This window comes from Heteronotia binoei, chromosome 10 (genome assembly GCF_032191835.1).
Source record: "Heteronotia binoei isolate CCM8104 ecotype False Entrance Well chromosome 10, APGP_CSIRO_Hbin_v1, whole genome shotgun sequence".
Taxonomy (NCBI): Eukaryota; Metazoa; Chordata; class Lepidosauria; order Squamata; family Gekkonidae; genus Heteronotia; species Heteronotia binoei.
In genome coordinates, this window is record NC_083232.1 from 28,589,660 (window position 1) to 28,607,967 (window position 18,308).

Sequence of the window (18,308 nt, forward strand, 5' to 3'; positions counted from 1 at the left end):
TGCCCCGCTCGCCCACTCCCCCGTGCCAAAAAAGAAAGGGTCGCTCTCCCGCAGCCTCCCGAGGCCAGCTGCTCCAGGGGTCCAGGGGGCAGCAGGGAGGGATGAAGTGGGGGGCAAACTCTCCTCCTGCCTCGTCGCCGCTCTCCCTTCCGCGCAACAGACCGCCGCTTCTCCGCTGCTGAGCGAAGAAGCCCTTCCTTCCCGGGGAGAGTTCTTCAAGCGGCGCAGAAGAAGGCCGGAAAGGATTTTTTCCCCAGCCCGCTTCCTCTCGGTCTTGTGGCTTCCTTGGTAGTTTTTGCCTTTTCTCCTCCTTCCACAAACCCTCCTTGGAAATGGCCAGGGCAGCGACGCTTGGGAAAGGACCGAGTGGGGGGAAAGGCAGAGGAAACCGGAGCTGAATGACAGGATGCGGGAGACCTGAGGAGATACTCGACACAAAAGGAGCGGTTTCCACTGGGCAGACGCGCGGCAGACGACCTGCGGGACTCTTGGCTGCGGGGGCCGCCGACGGAGCCGGCTTCTCGTCTTCACCTGCCCTGCCCCAGGATTGCTAAGCGGGATTTGCGCGCCAGCCAGAGAGGGGCTTTTCTCTTTTGAAGCCTTCTGCGCTGAGACGGGATCATGGACTGGGGACTCCTCCTGCACTGTGCAGCCCTCATGGTCACCCTTGGAAGGACGCTGAAGAGTGGTAAGTGACACAGAACCGTTTTCCAAGCACCTCCAGGTACCTGCAGGTAGAGGTGTGTGTGTGGGGGGGGGGGGTGTTACCTGAGCCTCTGATAGCACAGCCCAACCATGAGACCCGCTGCGTTCTGCCTCTCAGAAATTAGACTGGGGACAACTTTAATTAAAATGCTCAATATTCATTCAGGGTTACACCCAGTCGTCTGCAAGTGTCTGACACAGCCTCGCTTTCCAGATAACAGCCTCATACTTTAAAACACAAGACTGGCAGCTTTCACAAGATCTGGGAAGATGACTAGTTTAATGTTTCCCTCCCTGTGGCAATTACACAAGATTCCTCTTTAGAACCTGAAAGATAATTGAATACTTCAAAGACAAGGGTTTTAGGAGGGAGGGGAAGCTATTTTGCATCTCCTATGTTCCAGCAGGTACTTTTCCCTAATCTTTCTCCAATCTAAATGAACGGGAACAAGTCTACATGGCCTGCACTATATCAGTCTCAGGTGTGCTGTTCATAGCTGGGGTTCTAAGAAGCACATCTCATTACACAGATGTGGTATCTGACTTTGAGGCAGCGCTTGGGAAGCCGCTTCAAAGCATTGAGGACTTCCTTCCTTCAACAGTGTCAAGACACCCAGAGTATCTCGCTGAATTATGCAGCTTTGGAAATGTTCTAATTGTAGGAGACGTTTAGCTAGCACACTTTAGAGAAAGTTCTTGCAAGTTTTCCTTCCCAGAGCAAAGCCTGAGCAATTATTATTAGCCAATTACCAAATATTTACCTTGACTCAGAGTAGGTTTTCAATCAGGGTAATTAAAAGAACGGAGCATTCTCCACTTAGAATGGTATATTGTTTTAATAAGGCCACAAATGGAGTGTTTTTGACAGGGTGGGATTTAAATCACACTTTATGATGGAAATTAATCTTTTTCCAATATATTTTTGAGGACGTTGCCTAATTTAGCAAGAAATAAGTTCTTTCTCTGTCCTTCAGTGATCATAACCAGCATGAAACCCTTAGGGGAAAATATTTGCACATGACCCATGCCTGAGATCCAGTTTGGCCTAATCCTTTGGGGGGGGGGCTGTAATTAACAAAACTTTGGCCCCCAGGCCTCGGATTCAGCCGGAGCTCACAAGAGCACAGCTCCTGAACCTTTCTGAGAGTTCCACCTCCTCTTTCTCACCTTGTCCATTGAATAGTAGGTGCAGCTGCATAACAATTCCTGGATGAGCTCCACCACCTATTTTTCTACAAAACGACCCCTGTTGGCCCCAATCCAAATAATATTTCCCTGGGAGTAAAGTCTATTGAATAAAAATAGGACTTGCTACCAAGTTTAGGATTGCTCTCTTTTTTGTTTCCTCTGAAATATTTATTTGCAGAGATAAAAAGGGTCCGTGTCTGTGTCTCCATTCTGATTGGTGGGCAGTATCAGATTAATGGAGAGGATAAAAGTAGGAGGACTGAACCAAAGGCATAAAATAAATAAATAAATAAATAAATAAACTTTTTATTTATACCCCGCCCTCCCCACCTAGGCAGGCTCAGGGCGGCATAAAAGGGACAAAGTAGACTGAGTTGTGTGTGATATCCCAACTAATATCCTCTTAACTGCTGAATGAGCAGGCACAGGAAGAGCTGCCAGGAAGTCTGAGTAGTTACGGACATAATACAAGAAGCCACTGAAACCATTAACCTCTTCTGTAACTCAGCAGGCCCACTTATGCCACATCCAGCTCTGTCCACTGCTAGTGCCTGCTAAATTAATTGATTAACTTTGGTTAGGACTAATGGTCTGAAATCATTACAAACTGCTCCTCTTAATCAAGTGCAAGAGAGATTGCACAGAGCCAGGGTGTCTAGCAGCTCCCCCACATTTAGTGTAATGAGATTACACTATCTCATTACACTATCACTTTCTCAGGAGTTAACAGATTAAAGTAGCTCCATCCGAAGTGAGCCTACCTCAGTGTCTCCTGAAGGGACTCTGTCAAGTGACTAGTGACAGCGCTGGTTTATTTCACTCATTTAACAGCTGCCAGATTCTGCCATGTTGTTTGCATAGAGCTAGAGTGGACTTAATGAGGCGGGATTGTGTTGTTTCCCACACACACACACACAAGTCTGCCATACATGGCAACTCATGCTAGGTCCCTCTCAATCCATATCAGCAGCTGTCAGTTTGGGACTCTTTAGTTGCAACATCTTTTGTTCTATAAGAAAATGTCAAGGCAAGGAATAAATAACTGCCTGTACAACTGACCTAGAAATAACAATTCATTGAACAAAAATATAGCACACAGTAACCCTGTCTCCTCTAATTCATGGCAAATGTTTTCTGTGATGTCAATGGTTCATGCATTTTTGATGCGGACTTCATCTTTCATTTCTCTTTGGCCTGATTTTCCTATAATAAAATCCTGCACATTTATAAACACATGTCAAAAACAGGAATGTCGTTTTTCCTTTCATGAGAATTCTGTTAGGTACAGAATGAGTTGTATATGCCATTACTGGAAAACATGATAAATTTTCATGTGATTATTAGCGCATGCCTGCTTATCTGATGTCTAAGCAAAGTTTTCACAGGCTGAAAAGTAGCTCTAGTGAGGGAAGAAGTCCATAATAATTAAAAGTGTTCCATGCAGACTCACCACAGAACCATAATACAAGTGATTGTGGAGCTTGTCCTTCAGTTTGTTTTCATCTTTCAGTGAAACTTAATAGAAGGGGGGGGGGGCAAACAGATGCTGCTCAACATATGACTGTTAGCACTCCGGTGACTAAGTTACTCAAGTTTTTAAATTAGAAAGGAACTGTGGTTTTGTTGTGCTGTTTGTTTCATTACTCTGATAGGAACTTCCAGCAGTGTGTGTGTGTGTGTGTGAGATGAATTCAAGGAGTTAACTGAATCACTTTTGTGGTGACAAATACACACTGTTCTCTGGTAGTCAGTTGCTGAAGAGCACAGATAACTTAAAACTGCTTAGATTTACAATCTGATAAAAGGGAAAAAAAGAAGAGGTTGCTGTAAACAAACTCCACTATCTAAGGACATAGAGCAGGATGTCATCCAAAAATTAAGGATAAGAGTCAAAAGGCATTATTCTTTTAGTCACGGTTTGTATGTAAATCTTAGGTGTATGTAAATCTGTTACTTACTACTAGCACAGTTTTATAGAATTATTCAGCCTTGAACAAGGGATTAGCAACAGCCCAAGGGTGCCTTGGAGTAATAAAGGCCTTCCTTTGGATAAAAAAAAATTGACCCTAGCATCCTGTTTTGAAATTTACATTATCTAAAATGATAGCTGATGATACCATGTAGCTGAGGACTGTATGCCCAATCTCCTTCAGAAATGATGCAATGAATTCTTTTTTAATGATAGTTTCCAAAAGACAATTGTTGAACTCAGGCATGGAAAGCAAACAGCCGGAGAGGGAAAGTTGACTGAAAAGTCTTTGAGATGTTTTATCACTTGAAGATTATGAACTTGAACAAGAACTGTATTTTTGTTTTCATTGCAGATAAATGTGGTGAAAATATCAGAATCGTTGAGCCTGGGTATCTCACTTCTCCTGGCTACCCTAATACGTATCATCCAAGCCAAAAATGTGAATGGCTGATTCAAGCTCCTCAGCCGTACCAGAGGATTATGATCAACTTCAACCCTCACTTTGATTTGGAGGACAGAGAATGCAAGTACGTGAGACAGTCTGTTGAGGGAACCATAGCACCATCTAGCGGGCAAAAATCTCCACAGTGCTGTGGTGTGTGGAGGCACGGAGGGGGGCGGGGTGAAGGGGAAGAAACAGCTGATGAGTGCGGAACAGTGTGTAAAAGGAATCCCTCAGAGGTTTGAATGCAGAGCGGGATCATATGTTTGTGGTAAAGATATTAAAACAAGTGCTTACTGAGTGTCAGGCACTCTGTAAGATTGTTTTAGATATAATCTTGTAATCCTGCTGTCTGTCTTTGTTGGGAACATGGATCCATTAGCAGTTATTTCCGGTAAAACTTTCTTCTTAAGTGTTTGGAAATCATTTAATGATGTGGAATGGGGTGGGAATACTCATGTGAGAAAAGAAGGGGGAAAATAAGCCTCAGCTTCTGCGTTTTTAATTGTGGGCTCTTCTTCGATTTCCATAGTAGTAAAAGTGGTTTAGGCAAACCATGATACTGAAAGGGAAACAAACAAACATACCACTGGTTGCTCTTTATTGTATGAGAAAGGCTACAGATTCATGTAACTTTATAATAGATTTGGGTTTTTTTAAAGAGGATAGTGAGGGGTTTTACTATGCTGCTATGTGATTTTATTATGCTAGTGGGAAAAGCATTTGTGTGGAATCAAGAAAAAAGTTAGTTTTCTAAAGACTGAGCAAGTCTGACTCGAAAAAAAACAACTTTTAAATGTTTACAAAAGGTAAGACTGATTTAATACAAGTCATGATACTCAAAAACAAAACAAACATGAAGTTCTTTATTATTTACAAATGGCAATTTGTTCATTATATGATAGCAGAGGATGTGCATCCATGTGACTTTATCATGGTTTTAAGAGTGTAATAAGGATGTATGATAAATATTTATAAGCTCACAGCCCATGAGGACTCTAGAAATTTCCCCTTCAAGGATTCCTTCGCCTCCAGAGTTTTTGAGTACAGGAACGCAGTTCTGACTGGCTCAGCATCAGGGGGTGTGGCCTAATATGTTGTGCCTTTTCTTTCAAAAAGCTCTGTGTTAAACAATGGTGAGGTGTGGTCTAATATGCAAATGAGTTTCTGCTGGGCTTTTTCTAACAAAAAAAAAGTCCTCGTTGCCTCAAAGCTTAAACAAGGTTCTCTCTCCCTGTCTGTCTTCTAACTTTGCTGATCCTCAATTGCTGTAAACATTCTATCCATTTTGGAACATATTTAGTTATTATCAGACTTCTTTTTCAGTGTATTTGATTAATTTATAAAATCATATTTTCTGCATGCCAGGAGTTTCTACTGAGTAAGCAGAGGTCCCTGCCTTGTGGATGGCCCAGTTTTTCTGCATTCATCCATTGCATGAAGGACAGCCAATATAATATTAGATGTAGTGATTATGTGGAATGTGTCCACAGTGATACGTGAATGAATGCACATCAGATTGCTTTATTCTGCAATCCTAAAAACAGTTTTCTGGGATTAAACCATATTGAATAATAGGGGGATTACTTCTCATCAGTGTGCTGATGGCAGGCCTTCTGGTAGTGGGGAATGGCTCTGCCCCCAAACAGTGATGTTGCACAGTGACATCCCCAAGCTGATGACATCATTGGGGATGCTCTCATTTGAGGACAACGCTATATGCTAAAATTGCCCTCAAACCATAGAGTTTTGCCCAAAACCCAGAGCATCACCATGCGACATCCCCAACATGATGACCTCACTTATACGCAACGCCAGTGGGTCAGGGGCATTTTCTTGCAATATTGCTGTTTGGGTCAGGGTTTCCCCCACCAGCCAGCTGGCCAGTGGTGGGCCAAAATCGGGGGATTCCCGCCCCCCCCCCTCCTGGGAATGGGAACCCTTACCTGTTTAGGATTGATCCTTTATATTCCATAATTCTGATTAAAATGTTTTACTGGCTAATGTTGTATAGCACTCTCACAGGATTGCATATGCATGTCAGAGGTGGTTATGTGAAAGTAAAATCCACAAGAAGCTCATGATGATTGACCTGGATAGCCTAGGCATGCCTGATCTCATCAGATCTTGGAAGCTAAGCAGGGCTGACTCTGGCAAGTTCTTGAATGGGAGACCTCCTTGAAATACCAGAGCTGGGAGGCAGGGACAGGATTTTTCAGCCACCTGTCTGAATATCCTCCATTTCCCCAGTAGAGGTCAGTCACCGGTCGCCATGACTTTCAGGTTCACACACACACACATGCATGCATGCATGCATGTACGCACACACAAATGCCTAATAAAAATACAAAAATACCAAATTCGAGAAACTCTCATGATAATGTCTTCTTAATGGAGCAAGAAGTTCTAATGAGAAACATAGGAGTTTCATCTGGAAGTGCCTTCAGACATGCAGCTCTGTGTGAAAACTGAATTGTGATAGTAAAGTGAGAGGACTGAAGCCGCTCAAGTGTGAAAATTCAGACTGAAACATAATATTTCTCAAAACAACCCTGTGATGTGGACATGTGATGTGATGTGGACTCACTTATACATGAGACTATAAGTTGGGGGGGGGGGGTTAGTTCAATCCTAAATTAGAGTTACAATCTATTGACTTTAGAGGACTTGGAAGTGTATAATTCTGTTTAAGATTGTGCTATTATTGCCTGATTAAGGATTTTAACTCAAGCTTTGGTTTATATTAACTATTTGTATCCCTTAATCATATTTGCTCCATCAAAAGACAGTAGGCTATGTTTCAAATAAACCTTTAAGAGCATGAGCAAACAACAGTATAGAAAACAAAATTGGCAAGTTCCTATGAGCTCTTTTTAGTAAAAGCCCATTAAATCATCTTTCACAACAGGCTTGGATCACAGTTTGGTCTCCTGCTCTGTGTTCCAGCGATTGCTATAACCTGCCAAGAGCAACTTCCTGAAGGAGCATTTGTACAATCTCTGAATATCTATTTACATTTTGTTTTCTCCTGCCCATGCTTCAGAGAGCTCAGGGCAGCATATGTGGTCCTCCCCTTCTCTGCTTTATTCTCATAACAGCTCTGTGAGGTAGGTTAGGCTAAGTGAGAATGACAGATCCATTGTCACTAGTGAGCTTCACAGTGGAGTAAAGACAGGGTTGCCAGTTGTTTGCTGGGACATTCCTGGAGATGTACCCAGGCTGGAGCCTAGGGGAGGGCAGGGTTTAAAGAAGGAAGAGACCTCAGCAGGTTATATTGTCATAGAGTCCACCCTCCAAGGCTGCCATTTTCTCCAGGGGAAATAATCCCTGTGTGGTTGTAATTCCAGGAGAACTCTAGGCTGCCGCTGGAGGTTGGCAATCCTACCTGGTGCTCACAAAAGACTTACACAGACTGTACTGTATACTAATATATCAATAAAATTATAAATACAGCATAATAAATAGTACTGGGGGGGGGACTCCTTCCTGATAGGTGCTATGTGTATTTTTGCCCTTGGGTGTAAGCAAATTGTTTTTTTCCCTTTCTTCAGAGAAGTCTTTGCTTCCTTCAGTTCAAGTCTCTGAAACTCACCTAATTAATGTCTCTTTTCCCCTCTAATTGGGCAGTTTTGTTGTCAAGCAAGGATGGGGTAATTTTATGGGCAGAATCTAGATAGACAAAACAGTTTAAATTGGCCTTTCGTTGAATGACTTCCTGAGTTATTTTTGTGCCCTCTTTTAAATTCAGGTCCTTTGACTTTTACACCTCGACCATTAAATCTGAGGGAAGGAACTTGTGCCAAGTGCTTAGGAACATACTTGCAGAAGAAGTGGTTTCTTTATAATAAACTCCCAAAACTCTGCAAGGTCTCAGAGTTCCTTCCTCCTTAAGACGTTCATATTGTTTTCACCAAATATTTGGTGAGGAGACAGATGAATGCATGAATTGGTTTGTCATGGGATTTTTAGCATTAAGCAACCTTTGATTCCCTAATAATAGATATTCATTTTACTACCACAGCTGCATATGTTCGGCATGTATTACTGCAATCCAACTAAGTATTATTTTAGTGAAAACAGGCACAAGTTCTGTAAATAAATAAGACATATTTAATGTGATCTGCAAGCAGAAATAAGAGGTAAATTAATATCCCAGCGAAATAAATTCTGAAAATACAAATATATTAAAAGAGATTAGTAGTCTGTTGGTAGGACTTAATTGTCTCTGAATTACCTCAGGTTCTAGTTCTAATTATGTGGACATGGTAATGTTATCATTATCAAGTGCGACTCATAAATATGAACATTTATTTATACCCTGTTTTTCTCTGCAGTGGAACCCCAAAGCGGCTTACAACATTCTTCTCCCCTCCTGCTAGGGTTACCAGGCATCCAGCTATGGTGACAAAAGAAAATATTTTTAAAATGCAAGTGTTCTTTGTGCCACTAAATCGTTTCCAGGTACAATCCAGAAGTGACAATGGCTAGCTCTAGGAACTGCTGGAAACCCATAGAAACATGACAGAGTTTCCATTGATTCCTAGCATTACCAGTTATTGCTTCCAAGTTCTACCTGGAAGTGACATGGTGATGTTACCATGTCCCTGTCTCCCAGCCTCCAGTATTAGCCTCAAACCAAGAAGAATAGAGGAGCAAGCAGCAGTAGCAGCACCTGTTGGGTAGGTCCATGTTTAAGTTGGAAGCAGCTGGAAAATGTGCTGACTAAATTTAGCCACTGATTCTGTTTGCCAATTCTGCATGGAACTTTACTGATCAGGGATACCACTAATGGCAGTTGCTTTTCCCTCTGTTCACTCCCTCTAAGTAGAGGTGGACGCAGAGGTAAACAAAGGATTTGCTTGGACAGGGAGGGAAGCATGCTATCCAGTTCTTTACACCTTACACCTATAATTTCTGCTAACAGGCAGGACTGTAATTACTCCTAACAGACAAGACTTATGATTTTCTGGAAACTCTAGTCAGTATATTATACAATTGGGGATTTGAGAAATCAAGAGACAGAATTTTACCCCAAACACCCATGCAATAGTCTCCACAGTTGTGGAAACATTCTCACAAGTAAAATCCAGATCTTGTGACTTAAAACCAGCATTCAAACACATGGATCACAATGAGGAATGGGCACAAACCAGGGAAATGGAGGCTTGTCCTGGTATATGGTTCATGAGGTCACATAAACCATGAACCTCTCTGTTTATTGAACTAGTTCAGTTTGTGAGGTTCAGAGGAGATCTTCCCTCCCTCCTTTCTGCTGGCAGCAGTTCCTTGAATCTAACATAATGGAAGGGGGGGGGAGATTTTGCAAAAGTCATTTAAAGGGAATGTTCCCTTTAAATGGCTTTTGCAAGTGGGCACCATATGTAAGTGAAGACCAACCGCTTGGACTTCACTCATGCATAGAGGCATGGAAGTGGAGGGAAGCTAAAGGAATCAGTGAAATGGCTTGCATCTATGTCAGCCTAAGAGGCTAACATAGATGCAAGCCATTTCAGTGATCCCTCCTGCTCCCACATCACTTCCCAACATGAACCCCACAAATCTCCCCAAAACCACATAGAGGGTCTTGAATAGGGATGGGCACAAACCTCCAGTTCACAAAGCATGAACTGGCAACATTCGTCATGAAATTAGGTTCATGATGAAGTTTGTACCCATCCCTAATCACAACAGTGCTTGTGGGGAAGAGCCTATATATTATCTCAGCAAATGGGGTAGGGAAGAATTGTGGGTGGACATGCTTCTCTAGACCAATTCCCCCTCCCCCAAACCAGATTTAGTCTCTCTGAAATTACTGCCTCCATGTTAGCATTGTCCACTGGAAAGCATGTGTGGGCAGGGCTGGCTCTGTCACTAGGCAAACTAGGCAATTGCCTAGGGAGCCAACCTGGGGGCACTGAATTGGGTGCCCCCCCATGTAACTTGGTGACATTATCACTGCAGAGGGGGCCTCCAGAAGTTAGCCTTGCCTAGGGTGTCAGACAGTCTAGGGCCAGCCCTGCATGTGGAGCTAGGGATCAGTGTTTGCCTTATAGCATATGGTTCTGTCTTAAGAGGTGTGGAGGAAAGCATTACAGTATTGAATGGAGATTCTTTTATGCTAGTCTGTCACACTAAGAAAAGAAAGTTCGCTTTCTGTTTCCAAATACTGATATTAAATACAGCACTTCAGTCCTCCTGGACTACCAAAGTTACATCAGCCTCATGATGATGGGCATAGGAGGAAAAACATCAGGTTGGTGCCATACATGTACATTAATAGATCTAGATCCTTGCTTAATATGTTGCTTGACTTTACATTATAAGGATCCTATATGTATTAGAAATCCAGTTTTTTCTTTAGCTATTGGCTGTTTCTACAGAGAAATGTATAATAACCTTTGGATATACTGTATTGTGTAAATCTCATGCTGAAAGTTTATGTGAACGAGTGATCATGTGTGAGCAAAGGGTCATCTTTCATCATTTGTAAGTAAAGTTAGCACTATCATTAATTAAACATCCCATTTTGGAAAAAGAGAAAGAAACTAAGAACAGAATAACCCAAGAAGTTATTTGGAAATAGATACAATCAAAATAATGCATGCAATAGTACTCTCTAAGAATTATAAGTATCACATTATAATCAAGGTTCTTTTAAAAATTCCAATATAATGTAAGGATGTATCCCCCAAAAGGAAATTCTGTGCTGTCTTGAAAAACAGCTAGAATTGTGTGGCTGCTTTATGTGGAATGAGTCCAGAGTTTGGGATCCGCTGTTCAGGGAGTGTATGAAGCGCCTAGGGATTATTGTGTGTTATTGAAAACACATTTATTATTAATAGTTCATGTTTGTGAAGAAGCAGAATATAGTTAAAAATGAATGGAGGAAAAGATGGAACATAGACTTATTATTTTTTTTCACATATATGGCTTTTTCTAAAAGTTTCCTGGGCATAAGTCTACGTGCTGTATCATTTGTTTACTCTAATGTCCTACCGTGTAAATGTAGCTATCCTGAATCTTGTAAAACTTTATATATGGTTAATAAACAAGAATGCCACCGTTTCACAGTGCTTCGAATTTATGGAACTCTTCCGGTTTCCCAGCAATGCAAACTATCAGCATGATAATTTATAATGGCTTGTGACAACTACTGCTGAGCAAAGAGGTGTGTGGTTACATTCAGATCAGATGTCTTCAGCTAGGGAGCAATAAAAATTTCACAGACACTAGGTTAAAAACATTAAGAAAATGAATGTGAAGTTTCAGAAGAAAAGCTTTTTGGAAAGGTGGACTGAATGACTAGAAAAAGCCAAATAGCGGTTTCCCTCCTGACAAATTATTAACTCTGTTACCAGAGTTAACTGTATTGTTTTACAGGAGTTGCATAGATACAGTATCACAAACTTGCTTTTAATGAACTTGTTTTATTAGCCGTAATTTAGATATGCAGAGAGCAATACCATTCTTGTTTGACAATTACTGAGTGTCTGCATTCTGTTGTCAGATCAGTTCAAACAAAAAAATCACTCATATTCAGAAACATTGAAAGTGTAGAAGGAAGAGCTTGATAGTTAATTGCTCTTTAAATTGGTTTTAACAGGTATTAGCTGTATGTCTGAGATTAGAATTATACAGGGATTGCTATCAGTTATCACTACTTAGTCAAAAAAGAGCTATTACAAAATATGTTTACATAGAAGTCAGTGGGTTAAAAATCAAAAACAGATGTTATAACTAGTAAAAGGAAGCCACTCTGTATCTTTACCAGAGTGCACAAATCTATATAACTCTGCTTTAAACAAGTAGACATAAAGTCTACAGTTGATCAAGCAAGGGGTGCTTTCATGTACAGTGGGATCAGTCCTATGACAGCTCAAAATGGAACTTTTAAAAACAAAGTCATGTACATTTGAAGAAAAAAATAGCCAGAGTTCATGTTGATCAAGTAGGCTGAGGGGGATCCATGCAAATTTCATTATATGGTGAATTGGCTGTATGTTTTGCTTTATCACCATGATCATCAGACCTGTGGTGATTTCTCTCTCTCTTCAGGTTCAGCAAAGTCCTGATTTCATGTTTGTGTTCAGTGATGCAGTAGATATATAGAGAACCTTTAGTTGTGGGTTGCAAAGGGAAGAGGTCAGGCAATTTTCTAGCTGTAACCAACAGCCAACTAGCCCTAACTGGGCCTGGGCAGAATATTCTGGTGATCAGAATGTTGGACTAGGATCTGGAAGACTCCCTGTTCTGTCATGGAGGTTCCGTGGGTAAGACAGAATGGAGCAGAGGGGAAAGATATAAGCCAATTTGGGTCCCTGTTGGGGAGAAAAGCAGGATACAAATGAGCAAGCAGTAATAAACATTGTCATTTGAATGCAGAGAGGAAGCCCTGGCAGTTGCAGGAAAATTAAACAGAACTCCAATAACCAGGGCTTTTTTTGAGCAGGAACCCACAGGAACATAGTTTCTGCTTGCTTGGTGTCAGGGGGTGTGGCCTAACATGCAAATGAATTCATGTTGGGCTTTTCCTACAAAAAAGCCCTATGTGAAACAATGGTGACATCAGGGGATGTGACCTAATATGCAAATAAGTTCCTGCTGGGCTTTTTCTACCAAAAAAGCCCTGCCAATAACACGTTAAAGAATGCAACAATTTATGCCATAATAAATGTTGTTGATTTTTAAGATGCCACTGGACTCCTGAGTAGACAACACTGACTTTGATGGACCAAGGGTCTGGTTCAGTATAAGGCTGCTTTATGGGTTCATTATCATGTGGATTCGCCCTCTGACCTGGAGAATCCTGGAACTGTGCTGTGTCCCAAAGATCACATTCAAGCTGTAGATATGAGGCATCTGGAGTGATACAGAAACAACTGGGCCAGTGCCCCAGGGCCACCCTACCAAAATCCAGGATTTCCGAATAGCTCAATCTAAAATGCATCTAACCTCCCATATCTGTGATTGTCTATAAACTCTTTCGATCCATGGCATCCAAAACTGACTCTGCAGTAAAGTGATGTGTGAAGAGATAGTGTCATCAGGCTGCAGATTTTGGGGGGGGGGGGGAAGCAACCTTCACCACCATCCTGCCATTGTTGCCCTAATGTCTGCCACCAGCTGGCTTCCCACTATTGTTCCGTCTCTCCTCATTTTTCAAACCCAGCACTAAATTGCACGTGCCCAGTGGGGGTTTCCTAAGCTCTTGCAAGAGCCTGGGAAACATTATTGGGCATATACAGCTTGCTGCATGATTTCACAATGGCCAAGGAACAAACATGGAATAGCTATTATAGCTCCTAGTATGGAAAGGAGAGAAAGTTGAGCCATGACTGACAACAATACATTAATTAAAGAAAGGATCCAGTCCTCCTCTTTCTTGGTTAGATTTTTGGTACTTCCTCTTATGGCAGTGAAACTCACTGAGTCAGCATAAGCCCCCTGCCAGCTTTTGATGGTGCGCCGCTGATAGCGGTGAACAGGGTCAAAAGCCTGGGGGTACTATTGGAGTCCTCCTTAACTATGGAGGCTCAGATAGCAGCCACTGCCAAGTCCGCATTTTTTTCATCTTAGGCGGGCAAGGCAGTTGGCCCCCTTCCTGGAGCGCGACGATCTAGCAACAGTGATCCATGCCACGGTCACCTCGAGGTTGGACTACTGCAATGCTCTCTACATGGGGCTGCCTTTGTGCCGAACTCGAAAGTTGCAGCTAGTGCAGAATGCCGCGGCCCGGCTGCTGCTAGGGCTCCCAAGAAGGGAGCACATCCGGCCGGGGCTCCGGGATCTGCACTGGCTGCCAATAACTTACCGAGTCCGGTACAAGGTGCTGGTTATTACCTTTAAAGCCCTATATGGCCTAGGACCTGCCTACCTGAAGGACCGTCTCTCCCCACATGTTCCCCAGAGAGTACTGAGATCGGGAACTCAAAACCTCCTTGTTATCCCCGGGCCAAAAGAAGCCCGTTTAAAATCTACCAGGGACCGGGCCTTTTCTGTTATGGCCCCTTCCTGGTGGAACCAGCTGCCGGAAGAGGTGAGGGCCCTGCGGGACCTTGCTCAGTTCCGCAGGGCCTGTAAGACAACCCTCTTCCGGCTGGCCTATAACTAGCTGGCACAAGAAACTAAGTGTGGTTTTACTAGATTTCTGCTGTCCTTAATGTTTTAAATGGTTTAAATGTTTTAAATGTTTTAATTATTTTAACTGTTTATATGCTTAAACCTTATTTATGTGAGATTCCATGTTGTGAGCCGCCCTGAGCCACTTGCTGGGAAGGGCGGGATATAAATCATTAAATAAATAAATGGTGCCAAAGTTACAGAAAGCAGGCATTAAGACCGTGCATGCTGCAACCACTCAATTGAATGTGTGCATATAGCCTAGGTGTGTACAGCTGTGATTTCCCAGGGTTCTCCTTGAGCAATCATGAACCCTGCTTTTCAATGGTTCTCAGTCACAAAAGCCTATAGCCATGTGCTGGCTGTGCACAGATATTCAACTTGCTATGTCGAGATCCAGAATGGTCCAATGCACTCAGTCCCACTCTCTGTGATCCATATATTCATTATAATGTGTGCCCAGGGGCCTTCCTCCACCAGCCCCACATTGGGAAGAAGACTGAAGGGAGATCCTGTAGGACCATTTTATAAGTCATGCCAGCAAAAACTATTGCAAGCATAGAGGAAAAACAGGGGCAAACAGGGGACACACACACAACTTGCATCAATTATTTTACTTTTTGGCTCATTACCTGGTTCTAAGATGTGTGCTCTGGTGACGTGGGTAAGTCTATTGACGTAGCCACTGTTGCCTTTGGGACTGGCAAATTGGTGAAAGTATTCCCTGCCTTCCATACTTACCATCGTTAGTAAATGGGCTACAGGAACTTAAATACAGCCAGAAATTCCATTTAGGAGATTTGAAACAAAACCTTCAGAGCTAGGAAGAAACGTATGCCATTCTTCCCCATATAAATTCCCTCCTTGGTTCTCCAGCAACTATGAGAATTCAATATGTAGTGGCACAGTTGTAATACAAATTGCTGCCCTGCCTTTTCTACAACTCTGGACTGTCCTGCTTTTAGCCTTTTTCATTAGTCTAGTTCTCACAGGCAGGCCAGTGATGTACTTTCAGAGAGTTCTGTTATCTTCCTTTGCATCTGTTTAACCCAAAGCAGTCTTGTCAAGACAAGGTGGGCAGCAGGAGGGAAGGAGGCTGCTTGATCCTTTTCCCTCTGATAATTTGCCTGCTCAAAATCATCCTACATCTGCCTTTTTACCCACCGGGGAAAATATAATCAATACCTCCATACAGATTGCCTGGATCTTTTTTTCCCCATGAGTGGGGGGCGAAAGTAGATGGTGGACAGTCTTGTGCTATATAATGACCAGAGGGCAACGTGTTGAGTAGCCTTTAGCCCCCATGTGCTCTTCCTCACAGATTGGCATGAAACAAGGGGGCTTTTGGTTAAAAATGGATCCCAACTTTGTGGAATCTGTACTTTCAACATGTGTCTCAGCTGTTACTTATTCATACTGAAGGCTCAGGGAGTGAGCCTTCAGAGAGCCAGTTTGGTGTAGTGGTTAAGTGTGCAGACTCTTATCTGGAAGAACCGGGTTTGATTCCCCACTCCTCCACTTGCACCTGCTGGAGTGGCCTTGGGTTAGCCATAGCTATCGCAGGAGTTGTCCTTGAAAGGGCAGCTGCTGTGAGAGCCCTCGCAGCCCCACCCACCTCACAGGGTGTCTGTTGTGGGGGGAGAGGATACATTTGATTGTAAGCCGCTCTGAGTCTCTGATTCAGAGAGAAGGGCGGGGTATAAATCTGCAATTCTTCTTCCATACACAGAAAATTCCTGCTCATTATAAACTATGAAGTCAAGATGAAAGGTTCTCCTACAAGCTTCTCCTGTCATGCCAGTTTTTTATGTGCAGTGAATTTAGTTGTTTCTACAGAGGAACATTCAGTGACAGTGAATTTCAGTGTTGTGACCATCACAGGTGACCACTTCAGTGAGGACGCATTTAGATAAGATGTAGGAGATCCGCAATCAGGATTTCCCACGTGTTCCCCCCTCGTGTTTTGTACCTGCATGTTTTTAGAGAGCCTGGGGGTGAAGGTTGAATTCAGAAAACTGTGAGAAGAAATGGTTAACCCTCCTTCCCTGTGCTCTGTGCTTCTCCCATCAAATTGCAGGTGCATACAGCTTCTTTTAACAGAGTGGAGTTCAGTATCATGGATCTCTCCATACCATGTCCAATTTGACACTGAAAAGTAGGCTTTCAGTGCCGTTTCCTTGTTCAATCTTGTTTCTGTGCTTTCCCACACACACTTTAACACCAATGTTCAGCCTTGGGCTATTAGGTCTCCCCAGGGCTTTTTTTGTAGCAGGAACTCCCTTGCATATTAGGCCACACACCCATGATGTAGCCAGTTCTCCAAGAGCTTACAGGGCTCTTCTTACAGGGCCTACTGTAAGCTCCAGGAAGATTGGCTATGTCAGGGGTGTCTGGCCTAATATGCAAAGGAGTTCCTGCTAGAAAAAAAAGCCCTGGGTTTTGCCCTGGCAGGGTGTGGGACGACATATCGGCAGCTGGAGGAGGCCCAGCTTGGCATGTCAGTGACATCACTGGTGGCACAATGATGTCACATTTGGTGCGCACAGAAAGTGATGTCAGCAATGCAGGGCGCTGTCGTATTTGGGGAGAAACTCTGTGGTAGAAGCTGTTTTTATTGTAGAGTTTTTGCCCAAATATCAGAGCATCCTGTGTCACCAGTGAATCAGTTACTTTTGCTGTGCACTGGAAGCAGTGTTGCCACATCTCAAATGACATTACTGACAAATCAGCTAGGCTTCCTCCCCACTTCTGATAAGTCCCTTACCACCAGCCAACTGATTGGTGGTGGTGGGAGGCAGTTGGGGGTGGGGGGATCCCCTTTCCTTCACAGGAGTAGCAACCCAGTCTGAGGCCTCAAGGCTTGTAAGACCCACCAGGGCCCCAGACCTGTGGAAAATTTGCTTATTTGGACCAGGCAGAGCAAAGAACATGAAAATCTTGAGTGTTGGTCTCTCGAGCTTCCTTCTTTCTTCCCAGCTGTGCTTTTTGCTGTATTTAACATGTTGTTGAAATGGGCCCACCTCATCAGGCAATCTGGCTCATGTTGTCTCACTGCCCTGTCCTTGCCATTTATTTACCCACTACTCCAATTTATATGTCATGCACAAAATGTAATTAATGCCAGTCAGCTTGATTTTTTTAAAAATAGGTCCTGTCAAACAAACCTGATTTTATGTTTATATGAGATTAAAGTTTGGCTGATAATAGTAACAAGGCTGATATAATAAGTTCTGACTTGTGCCTGAGATTTTTTTTTTTTTTTAATCATTCCATCCACCACTGTAGGCCACTGCCTTGACCGTTCTTTGCCAGCATTTACAATTACTGGTATCACACATTGCATTAATGATGAGGATGCGTAAAATAATTCCAGAAGAAGGCATATCTGCATGTAGATGGGACTGCAACCTATCTAGAATTATTACTAAAATTCTTGTTATTACATTCTTGATTGATGATTGATTGATTGATTGATTCAAATAATCTAGATCCTTTCATATCCTTGACGTTCTTTATGCCCACCATGCTTGCATAGAAGAAGAAGAAGAAGACTGCAGATTTATACCCCGCCCTTCTCTCTGAATCAGAGACTCAGAGTGGCTTACAATCTCTTATATCTCCCCCCCCCCACAACAGACACCCTGTGAGGTGGGTGGGGCTGAGAGGGCTCTCACAGCAGCTGCCCTTTCAAGGACAACTCCTGCAATAGCTATGGCTAACCCAAGGCCATTCCAGCAGCTGCAAGTGGAGGAGTGGGGAACCAAACCCAGTTCTCCCAGACAAAAGTCTGCACACTTAACCACTACACCATACTGGCTCTTCATGCATATACCACGCATACATGCAGTATGCCACAATGTAGATGGCCACGCTAGCATGATC

The 18,308-nt window shown here is 42.9% G+C and overlaps 1 protein-coding gene across 4 annotated transcripts in view; it reads left to right on the forward strand.

Moving 5' to 3' along the window:
* The first annotated feature begins 556 nt into the window (after nucleotides 1–556).
* The window catches only part of NRP1 (neuropilin 1), a 204,771-nt gene continuing 187,019 nt past the window's right edge, over nucleotides 557–18,308 (forward strand). For all 4 annotated transcript variants that reach the window (XM_060248160.1, XM_060248162.1, XM_060248161.1 and 1 more), the window contains exons 1-2: nucleotides 557–688; nucleotides 4,218–4,392. In XM_060248160.1, the coding sequence (XP_060104143.1) occupies nucleotides 622–688; nucleotides 4,218–4,392 (242 nt within the window). In that variant the 5' untranslated portion in view covers nucleotides 557–621. The remainder of the gene's footprint in view (nucleotides 689–4,217; nucleotides 4,393–18,308) is intronic.